General features: G+C 37.5%; 1 protein-coding gene across 15 annotated transcripts in view; it reads left to right on the forward strand.

The window, feature by feature from the left end:
• Positions 1–12197, forward strand: part of nedd4l (NEDD4 like E3 ubiquitin protein ligase) — a 100261-nt gene that overhangs the window by 69180 nt on the left and 18884 nt on the right. For all 15 annotated transcript variants that reach the window (XM_061927161.2, XM_061927163.2, XM_061927162.2 and 12 more), the window contains 5 exons: positions 1356–1553; positions 1631–1708; positions 4660–4714; positions 9800–9858; positions 10190–10255. In XM_061927161.2, the coding sequence (XP_061783145.1) occupies positions 1356–1553; positions 1631–1708; positions 4660–4714; positions 9800–9858; positions 10190–10255 (456 nt within the window). The remainder of the gene's footprint in view (positions 1–1355; positions 1554–1630; positions 1709–4659; positions 4715–9799; positions 9859–10189; positions 10256–12197) is intronic.

Below are 12197 nucleotides of genomic sequence, written 5' to 3' on the forward strand. Positions count from 1 at the left end.
ACCTTACCATATAAAAGGATGAAAAAAAAAAAGACTCAAAAACTGTAATACTATGCAGTTAATGATACATAACATTTTAGCTTAGTTAAAGGGGCTGTTTGCAACCTGTTCAAAGCAAAAAATATAACAAGAACTCCACCAGCGATCTTATGTTATCCCAAAGAAGCAACTTTACAATTTTCAGTTATGTTGTTACAATAATTCAGTAATAGCTAACGATAGTAGCTAAACGTTGCCTAATCAACGTCATTAGCTGACAACAAACAAAACTAATGCAAATTAAATCTGAAGCAAATTTTTTTTTTTTGAGTATCACTTTTACGATAAGGTCATGTTCTTACTGTATATCGTCATCATGATCTTGAAAAGGGTATATTCTAGAGCCGGGGTCACCAACGCGGTGCCCGCGGGCACCAGGTAGCCCGTAAGGACCAGATGAGTAGCCCGCTGGCCTGTTCTAAAAATTGCTCAAATAGCAGCACTTACCAGTGAGCTGCCTCTATTTCTAAAATTGTATTTATTTACTAGCAAGCTGGTCTCGCTTTGGTCGACATTTTTAATTCTAAGAGAGACAAAACTCAAATAGAATTTGAAAATCCAAGAAAATATTTTAAAGACTTGGTCTTCACTAACTGACAAAGAAACAGAAAACAGATTTGGTGTCCAGTTCAAAGTGTGACATTCATTTAAAAATTTGAGAGTTGACTTTTGTATTTTACATGAGTTATTATTTGTACAAACATGGTGCAAAGTAATTCATGATTTGTTAAAAAATGTTAGTGGCTAGCTAGTAAAATGGGATATTGTGATTTCACAAGACTGTCTTAGAAGTGATCATTTGAAAATGTTCAATTTGAAAAATGTGCACTTAGAGAAAATATAAAAATAAAGTGTTGCATATTGATATTTATCTGTTTCTATATATATTTATTGTGAGAAATCATTAAGACGATCAGTGTTTACACAAAGATAAATATCATAATTATTAATAATAACATAGAGTTAAAGGTAAATTGAGCAAATTGGCTATTTCTGGCAATTTATTTAAGTGAGTATCAAACTGGTAGCCCTTCGCATTAATCAGTACCCAAGAAGTAGCTCTTGGTTTCAAAAAGGTTGGTGACCCCTGTTCTAGAGGGTATACACAGGAATGAAACATGATCATAAAATGCTTAAAGAACAGCATAGCATTGACAGTTACTAGTGTAACTATACAACGTTTAGTGAATGTTATCTTTTAACACTACTTTATAAACCTTTTCCCCCATTTGAACAGGTTTATGTCTAACACGACACAAATATTGTCGGTCCTTCAATTTGATGTCCTGACACATCTCTTGTAATTGTGCTTGCAGGGCGCCAACAACATCCAGGCCCGGCGGGCAGTGAAAGACACATTCTCTAACCCGCAGTCCCCCCAGCCGTCGCCCTACAGCTCGCCCAAGTCCAAGCATAAGACTCAGCAGAGCTTCCTGCCCCCCGGCTGGGAGATGAGGATAGCCCCCAACGGGCGACCGTTTTTCATCGACCACAACAGTAGAGCAACAACCTGGGTGGGTTATAACTAAAGTATTCTCGTGCTTTGAAACCCACTCTCATACTCTTCCCTTTATTTTCCTCTGAACACTAGGAGGATCCCAGGTTGAAATACCCTGTCCATATGAGGAATAAGAACTCCATGGAACCAGGTGACCTCGGCCCTCTTGCTGTAAGTAAACTTTGCTAACATATACACTACATTACATTGCCATAATTAGGACACGCTCTGAAATTTTCAGGTGTTTTTCGCTAAACCAAACCGATGCCATGTTTTTACATTTGCCATGATGCAAACAGTGGACCCTCCAAAGTTTCCTTTTTTTAACCTCACAGAAAAAAATATAGAAATGTATTTTATCCATCCCATGGTCAAAATGGTTGTCAGTACATTTTTCCTTTTTACAATCACTGGAATTCATGATGATCTCTTAAAAGCCAAAGAAAGAGCAAAAAAAATTAATTAAATGCTTGAATTGCTTCACATAACCTTCTGAGAGCCAGTGTCCTCTGCAGTGGACATTTGTTTTGGTCTATTTATTTTTTTGTCAGTTATAAATTTCAAAGGAAAATAGCTCTGTTCAGTTAGTCCACTGCAGAGGACGCTGGTTCTCAAAAGGATTGGCTACTAATTACTTTGTACTTAGAAGCTAGATTTAGCCAATAACAACAACACTGCACTTTTTCATTATGTACCAACGATGGTTACGATGAGTAAGGGTGCATTCACGAACCCCCAGAATTATGAGTATCGACAACCAAGTATTTTTTTGTATGTTCTGTATTTTCGCATTTAATATGACAAATTGTTGTAGATTTCGTTTTTATAATTTGTTCATGTATTAGTTACATTATTTAATTTGTATAATTGAAGCATTTACTAATTAAGACTCATCTGTTCAACTTAAATGTCAAAAATTCCAAATTCCATAAAAATAAAGGATATATTATTGGTATGTAAATCATTATAGAACCATCTTAAAATGGTTTACAAATGCTGTAAAATGGTTAAAAAGGTTTAAAAAAAATGTGATACTTATAATTTTCAAGATCATTGAATGATTACATTTTTGATCACAGTTAAACTCAGACAAAAACACAGGATGGGAGTGTAACAATATCAAGTAAATATTCTAATTATTTCCGATGATTAGCTCTGATTTCTTTTTGCCTTTAAAGTTGTCCTGTGTCCAAGGACTTATTTTCTGACTTTGTAAACAATAACAAAAACAATGAAAAACGATTTTGTGATGATAAAAAATATCAATCTAATCACTGTAGTATCGACCATATACTCATACTATACTTGCTATCGTTACTGTCTAATTACTGTAGATCAATTGCCAAACAAGCTCTTGTTTAGCAATTAGCATAGCTTATGGTATCCTCCTACGATTTGTAATGTACCATGTTGAGGTATTCTTCGTCCTCCAGTAATAATGATACTGTACTTGTGAGAAATGTAGTTTATTTGCTGCCACGGAGGCGAATATAGGTAACGTTGGCTGCTAGCAAGGATGTGCATTCTGTTGAGGACACGGTTTGCTTGTCGCTGTCAAATTTTCAACACACATCTAGAATGTGTTAACATGCATTATCACGATATAATATTAAAAGCTTTATTGTCAGCCAAATTTATATTGTTATATCACATATTGCGCAGCCCTAGTACTAGTATTGGTTAAAATGTAAATGATACCTATCCCTACTGCTACATCGCAACTACTTCAATGTCTGGTTCTATGGTTGTTGGTACATTTTTCTTTTTTTCCCATCACAAGTATTCTTCAGAAAGGGCATTTCCTTGAAATACATTTGTCGGGATTTTACGAGATGCGCTCTGATCTTGCATGACGGAGAGTTTTGCGTAACTTAACACGTTTTAGTCAGATTCTGCACTGTGCATCTTCAGGGCGTTGTACTAAAGAGGGATCTTCTGAAGCTCATAATTAAGGCGTTATCTGGCCATCAGACTTCACAAGGCATTTCCTTTTTAGTCGTCCCAAGAGTGGAGGCAGCCAGGGTGGAGTGAGGGGGTCCGTCCAAACCATTAAACAGGAGGAAGTGTAGTCTGGAGGATGTGATTGTTCTGTAGCTCCAACTCCTAACAAAAGGCACCAAACATTACAGTCGCGCCATGTTGACTTAATGTGAAGCGTCATGGCTTTGTACATCTTGACAGGAGTGTGTGTGTGTTTGTGTGTGTGCGCGCATGTGTTCTCTCTCTTTCTCCTCTTCTTCTGTTCTGGTGGATCTAATGTACGCTACTTCTTCCGCACCTGGCCATGTCTGTTTGGCAGAACCTACTAGAGGAGGTTGGTTGGCTCCCTCCCTCTGCCTGCCCACCTACCTTGTCTGGTCCGCCACGCCGTGGTCACATCATGCCTGCAGACAGCCATGCGCTTTTTTTTGTGCTTTTTTTATATATTTGCTCTTCTTCTCTGTTCTCTATCTCTCTTGTGGCCAGCATGGATGGGTTGTACCGCTCCCTTTTTCATCCACCCCTTTCCAGCTTCCTCTCTCTCCTCTCCGCACAGCCTCTGCACCACAACCCCTCCCTTTTGGCTCTCTCCCGCGGGCCTCTAAGATTACGCCATGTCTGTGTAACTTTACCATTGGGTCAGAGAAGAAAGCACCTTGCACACTTTTAAGCAAGGATTTGTAGAAGGTGTGAAGGTTTAAAGAGAGGCAAAAGCAACTTCAGACGATGGAACTTGCATGTCTCTGCATTTCTTTCTCCTGCAGCCAAGGACTGCTGCTGTGGAGGCTTGACCTGTATAGCCCCACCCCTTGCCCCGTCAACCTTTTTATTTTTATTGCCAGACTGCCGGTGCTGAGTGCGTGCGTATGGCCTGTGACACCGTCACTGATGGCGCTCCAGTTTAAAAGTAGTAGTTGTGATTAACTTTCAATGTTGTGTGCTCCTACACTAGTCCTGACTCAAATAGCAGAGACAAATCCCTTCAATTTGATTGACCTTTCCAGTGTTTTTGGACCAAGTTCAATCAAGCCTCAAATAAAGGACGGATTCGAATGACTATTTGAGCATGGCTTGTTAAAATGGTGATTCACTTTCTCCCCCGTACTCCCATATCATGCTGTTTTTTGTTTTGTTTTTTTCAGCCTGGATGGGAAGAGCGAGTTCACACAGACGGACGCACCTTCTACATTGACCACAGTAAGCTGACACCAAGGCTGCCTTAGTTTTTTTTAGTTTTTGCAAACAATATGCAGTTATATAATTTTTTGTTCATTCTGAATACACAAAATGGAACCTTAGACAAAACAATAATAAACTCCATTTTGGGAGACTTTATGCAGGTTGAAAAACATACCTGTTTTACTAAAAACACAGTTTTAAATGTTATTCTTTGTGGGACCCAAACTTAAAGTATGTCTATGTATAGTATCCATTTTACTGTACATAAACTAAACATGAATCAAAAATAAGTTTTTGATGATCAATAAACCATTCATTACCAGGGGCCCAATTTTTAACTTTAATCTACTGTGAAGTTTATACGATTTAGATATCATATTTAAGCATTCCTTTGTGTAAAAAAAAAAAAGCACACCACAGTTATTAGTAAATTACAAATTGATACTGGGTGTTTTTTCATTTTCGGAGTTAATGTTATAAATAATTTTCCAAAGCAAAAACAAACGTACTAGTAATACAAGTACGGATGGGTATTGAATTCTGTACTTTTTATAGGTACCGACTGATTATCCGTCAAAACTGCAAAGTACCGATTCATGTAAAATCAAACCGTGCTATATTTCAAATGTCTTTGTTGCACGGACGTCACGTCTGATTGTGACTCTGCTTGAGCCGAAACAAGCACGTACGGAGTGCCTTAAGGTACGGAGTGCCTTAAGGTAATGTTAAAATGTTCAATAAGGTTCGACTTTTCAAAATGTAATAGCTTGATGCTAATTTATATTAGATTTGCCATAGACAGGCTATCATTTAACATGAGCGAGTTTACATCCTCCAAATTTGGTAATGAAAACTACAATGTTATAATCAAACAGTAAACGTGTAATAAGTACAGTACTTAGTAATAAAAGAAAAAACTGGCACATTCAACTTAATGGCAAAGACTACTTCCTGACGTGTGCCTGCAAGCATGCAATTGCAGTCGTTCTGATGTTAGTTCTCTTAACAAAAGCAACCAAAATAATCAGTCTAAATATAGTTCTAAACATACTGCAGCTCGTAAATTTACAAGAAAAACTTGCTTTTATTGTGTCAAAGTATAATTTTGGGGCAGTTTAGTGGCCGTATTTGATGCGCTCTGCCACTACATTCATGCAGTTTTAAGTCACCAGCTGGCTCTGTAATACGCGCCTGCCGGCGTAATGTGCGTCAGAAAATACACAACAACTAAAATTAAACGTATTACCCTCATTTTGCCAAAATCCTCATCAGCTTTGGACTAACAACTTGACTTGTGAATCAGAAAACAAACGAACAGGCACTTGTGTGCGAATCGATCAATTTAAAAGATATTTGGCAGGCTCACAAATAAATGTATAACTCATATTTAAATAGGGTTTCTAAATAAGTTTTTACTCAGAGTTCCAAGACGAGCCATGCCTTGGCGGGTAGCGGATTTTAAGTTCCTACTGCTACAAACTTTTCTTGGCAAGATTAGATAACCCTACAATACTGAAATCAGCGTCTGTAGCAAGAATAGTGTCACTTTCTTAGCTCTATTCAGTTTTCCATTCCAGAGCCATATGCGGCTTCTGGTCCAATAGTTGTCCGAAATCTTAAAATAGCTCTTCAGAAGATACAGGTAAACGGGTCCTTGGTTAGCCCGTCGGATTTGTTCGCCCCCAAGGAGCACACCACACGGCATGTTTACAAGACGATAAAACTCTTCAAATAAAAGAAATGTCTCGTGAGGAAGTGCAGAACAACATAGGGCCATCATCAAAGTTGTAGCAATCATCAAAATACTGTTCTAAAATAATTAATCAATTACAAATAATTGCACATAAAAGTTAAAGTAACTCTAGATGTAGCCCTTGTAGCAGTAGTGGTACACTTACCACAGTTTGAGAATGCAAGCAGTACAATACTTTCAAAAGAGATACAGAAGTGTAAGAAAATAACATAACTGAACGGCACGGCTCAGTGTTAAATGTTTAAAGAATGCAGATTTAACAATTGACATGTTTTAACACATTTGAACACACAAAATTTCAACAAATTGTTACCATTGAGTACTGGTATTGATTCCCAGGTACCGGGAATTCAAATGAAGGTACCGTATTTTTCGGATTATAAGTCGCAGTTTTTTTCATCGTTTGGCCGGGGGTGCGACATATACTCCGGAGCGACTTATGTGTGAAATTATTAACACATTACCGTAAAATATCAAATAATATTATTTATCTCATTCGGGTAAGAGACTAAGCAAATGTCCGCAATCGTCACACACACGTCGGCAATCGTCAACCAATAAGAATTCGGCGGGGGCGGGTCATGGCAGAAGTGCATTGTGCGTTATGGCAGAAGTGCATTGTGGGGATGCTAACTGCTGCTACATCCGTAGCTATTAAAATTGATTATTTCAACATTGGCGGTAACTTATAAAAACTGAGAAGGGCTGAACTAAAATGGCACCGAAAAGGAAATCATATACTGCAGATTACAAACCGTACGTAGTGAAATATGCAGCAGAAAACGGCGATCGAGCAGCAGAAAGAAAGGAAACGTCGCATACCAGAGGCGACACCGGGGAGGAAGATTTAATCGGATTTAGCGATCGGAAGTGACAGATTGTTTGGTAAACGTAGAGCATGTTCTATATGTTATAGTTATTTGAATGACTCTTGCCATGATGTGTTGCGTTAACATACCAGTCACGTTCTCAGTTGGTTATTTGTGCGTCATTTTGCGTACACTTATTCAGCCTGTTGTTCACTATTCTTTATTTATTTTAAATTGCCTTTCAAATGTCTATTCTTGGTGTTGGATTTTATCAAATACATTTCCCCCAAAAATGCGACTTATACTCCAGTGCGACGTACTGTATATGTTTTTTTCCTTCTTTATTGTGCATTTTTGGCCAGTGCGACGTATTACTCCGGAGCAATTTATAGTCCGAAAAATACGGTATCCATCCCTACCTATTGGTAAGAAAAAGCTTTCTTACCAATGTTATTAGTAAATGAAAATCAATACTCTTTATATTAATTATTTATTTTTTTCCGGAAAAAAAAAAGACAAAGTGTAAAAAGAAGCCAACCACTATTAATATGTAAAATAATATCTATACTCTATGTATAGTTCTTTATCTTCTGAAATAAGTAGGGGTGTAACAATTAATCGATATATTGATTTGAATTCCTAAGATTCAACTACATCGATGTGTGCTTGGAAAGTTTGCCTTCCAGCATCATTTAAAAGGCAATCGATCAATGTTATCAATACTAGAAAAAGGAAAACAGAAGAATGGCAGACTTTCATGGGAAGGTTAGCACTTTTAATGAAAAGGACGTTATACGCTACTCAAATCTGTCTGCAAAACAAGAATGACGGATACCTACGGTGGCCGGGAAAGGTCACAACAATTACAAATGCGACAAGACAATAACATAAATTACAACACAACTAGCAGCTATAGCACGATTGCAAAAGCCACAACAAATACAAACACCACAACAGAATGATATAAAACCGCAACATAACTTTATTCCACGAAGGATGTGACGGACACAACGGAAGTGACAGCGGAGCAAGTTTCTCAGCCGGACCAAGTGTGAATGAGGCGGAAGGTTGACAACGGTGTGATCATAGTATATTAGTGTTATTGAAAAAGTTGTACCCCGCCTTCCGCCCGATTGTAGCTGAGATAGGCTCCAGCGCCCCCCGCGACCCTGAAGGGAATAAGCGGTAGAAAATGGATGGATGGATGGATGAAAAAGTTAAAAAAAAGTTATTTATGACTGAAAAAATGGTCACACTTCACTTACTTTTCCAACAATGTTTATTACACCGTTTTTTTTACTTTCCTCCTGAGACGCTGTCACTTCCTTTGCGTCTTTATATTGTTGTGTTTTGGCTTACCCAGTAGTTGTTGTTATGGCTTTATGTTGTTGGGTTTAGGCATTTATTTGTTGTTTTTTGCAATTGTGCTATAGCTGAAAGCTGTTGTGTTGTGGCTTCATGTTGTTGTGTTGTGACGTTTGCATTTGTTGTGACTTTTCCTTGCCACCTTAGCTGTTTATTAAAATAAGAGAAGTATTATGTCAAACTACTGCTCATTTGGCTTGTAAAGATTTGGTTGCACTTAATTTTTGAGGTAAACCTACTGTTCAACATGAAGGTGTGGTTGCACATTATTTGTCATGTTAATTTTAATATTGTATTATTTTTACGTTAAAAAACAACAGCAAAAGTAGCAGGTAAATCTATTGTTTAAATGTTGGTTACTGTACTTTTATTGAAAAGTTCTTGAATACTGAAAATGAGAGCAGAAAATATTTACTCTTGTTATTTCAGTCTTAAGTGTTGGTTGCACTTTATTCAAATAAGATGTGAATGCATTGGCCATTAATTGTTGTTTACTTGCTTGTTTGTATCCATAATTCCTTTACTGTATACTTAATACCTTTACAAGAAATAACAGGAATATAGGAAACTTTACCTGCAGTATCCAGTATTTATTTCACAGTCACACTGGTTGATGTTTTATTTTTTTTTTGCTAATAAGTTACTGAATCGATTTCAACTCACTGAATTGTTTCGGATCATTTTGTTCTAAATAAACTAATATCGTCCCTGAATCTACTAGAAAAGTGCTACGCTTTAGAGATCGTTTTTAAACATTCCTACCTGACATACCAGTGTAAAAAAAAAAAAAAGCCAACTGCCACTATTAGTGAAGTAAAATCAATACTCTACCTAATGTTCATTATCTTTGGGAATACGTGTAACAAATAATGGACCAAAAAAACAATTTGCCGCCAGTGTTGATGATTCAATTTCTTACTAATATGAGGGCTTGTGAAATGTGTTATGCAGGCATAGTTTTCTCAACAATATTCTCTCACACCTCTTAGGGGGTGCCATTGAATCAAATGTGTTTTGTGTTGGGATTCCTTTTAGATCTCATTTGCTTCTGTTTATGTTCTAATTTTAAGTTTTTTCTGCCCAGCGACAGCATTTTTCAGTATTCACACACAAATGAACTACCTAGTTACTATAAACATTCCAATCTTGTGTCTATTGTGTTTGTCTCTTACACAGATACGAAAAACACGCAGTGGGAGGACCCCCGCCTTCAGAGTCCTGCTATCACCGGACCGGTGAGTACTTTCCACTTGTGTGGCAGCATGGAAACAACACACTCCTCCATTTAACACTGGTGGTCCAATTTTGTCACCAGTCAGAGCACGTGGAGAACTCACTTAGCATGCCAACACCTCAGTGTCAATCCCCTCAAGCTGCCACATAAAGCCTTTGTTTCCAACAAGTACTAATGCTTTTTTCAGGGGTGTTCTCATTGTTGACACCATTTTATTCAAATACCAACTGGCAGAGTGGAGTGAGACACATCAGGAGAAAATAATCCGCATCTTCAAATATGTATTCATTGGTAGGCATCAGACGTTGATTGCTGCTTTCTCATCTGTACAGGCTGTTCCATATTCCAGAGAGTTCAAGCAAAAGTATGATTACTTCAGGAAGAAACTGAAAAAACCGGTGAGGATTGCTGATTGCTCTCTTGCTGGGAATTGTGCATACAATTACATCGGAAAACACCCCTGTTTTTTAGTTGATGACGCTTGATTGCAGCTTCCCGCTGACGGATAGAAGGCAATACGGACGCGCTTGTTTTAGCACAGTTTGTTGTATCATTGAATATTCATTGCTATCATTATGCTATTCCGTTATCCTAAATCTAATGCTGGGCATAAATAATTGTAGATGAAGAGCAGCTTGAGTATGTTAAATGTCAGAAATGTGACTCCTGAAATGATATAGCTTGACTTCAACAACAATGTCTCTCAAGAGCAGGGTTCGTACAGGTGCTTAAAAACCTTGAAAATGCTTGGATTTTAATGTTGTGTTTTCAAGGTTTGAAAAATGCTTGAATTTTGGGTGAAGTGGTTGTAAATGCATGGAAATGTTCATATTTCTCGGCAGTCTGACTCAATAGGCTAAATATAAAATGGAAAAAAAAAATATGGGTTTCCTTAAAAATGAAAGCTACATGCTTGATCTGTTTGCTTTGCACGAGCCCTTACATTAGGTTGTTGTCATGCCAGAGCTCTGTGGCGCCCCCAAGAGGACAGTAGTGCCATCATGCCGGGAGGTTATCGTTTTAATGAACATTAGATGGAAAATGACAAAAACAAACTTTGGATAAAACGTGGACCAAATCCACGTGTAGACTGCTGCAAAGTATGCAAAAAGGAAATCCAGCTTTTCGCGATGGGAGAGTCGGCTCTCTCGAGTCATATGAAAGGTAAGCCACAGAGATTACTAGCCCTACAGGTTAACTAACGTTAGCTAAAGTTTTGTTTTCTAACCTTTTGGTACATGCTAGACCTAAACTGTGAGATCAGCGCTAGATTACATGTTAATTACAGACAGTTATTACGAGCTATGAAAGGAAAAAAGCAAGCGTTTGTCAATGATAAATTATAATGTTAAGAACTTCCCTCAACTGAAAATCGATTTGTTATCATAGCCACAGTTATAAGGCTAGATATGCTTAATGAAAGGTGACTGAGGTGTTGTGAAACATACAAAATATTTTCCTTTAATTTATTATCCTTATATTAATGTGGAACCGTTTTGTTGATAAATGAGTGAAATTGACATTTTGAGGGTGCGTGTATTTATATCACATCATGCAGTTTACAAGCACAAATATGGTGTGAATCAATCCGGGCTGTTCGATGTCATTGAGTGCTGTAAGTAAGAAAAAGAACAAGAAATTTGTAAAACAACACAAATGGAGACACGTTTGCAAACACAAATGACATTGAATAGTCTACAGAAACACTGCTTCATTTTCTAAGCCCCATTCAGTTAATGATAACTGCTGGTTCAATGTTAGGCTTAGGTTTTAGAAGATTTTCTGTATTTTTCCTACAGACAGCATTTGGTGACCTCAAACAACAAGGCTATGGATTGATTCACACTGGTTTTTGTCTTTTGAAGGGTACTGGAAAAACTGGGAAATTGATCTTGAAAGTCCTTAAAAAGTGCTTGGCCATGGAAAAAGTGTACAAACCCTGTAAGAGGGAACGCCTGATGTCTGAACATCATTAGTTCCGTGATGCTAGTTCCATAATGTTCAAATCCTAAAACATTTTATTTTGTTTATTACATTATTATAAAGTTAATTAATTAAGCAGTTGCAGGCACTGAAAACATCACACAACCTTTAACTATCGTAACTGTCATAAAAGTGAACAAGTTAACTACTGTATAACAAAACTAAAGTAAAGTAAAACATCTCACCCTTTGTGACACGTCTATCGAAGAAAGTATGGACAACTCGGTTTCAGAGTTGGTCCCAAACATTGTCCCCTGTTGTCATTTGAGGGGCTTTTAACCAATTAGAGAGAATATGGCCAGACAATCTCTTAAATGATTGGTCAAAATCCCCTCAAGTGACTACAGGGCGAAATGT

This window comes from Nerophis lumbriciformis, linkage group LG32, assembly GCF_033978685.3.
Source record: "Nerophis lumbriciformis linkage group LG32, RoL_Nlum_v2.1, whole genome shotgun sequence".
Classification (NCBI taxonomy): domain Eukaryota; kingdom Metazoa; phylum Chordata; class Actinopteri; order Syngnathiformes; family Syngnathidae; genus Nerophis; species Nerophis lumbriciformis.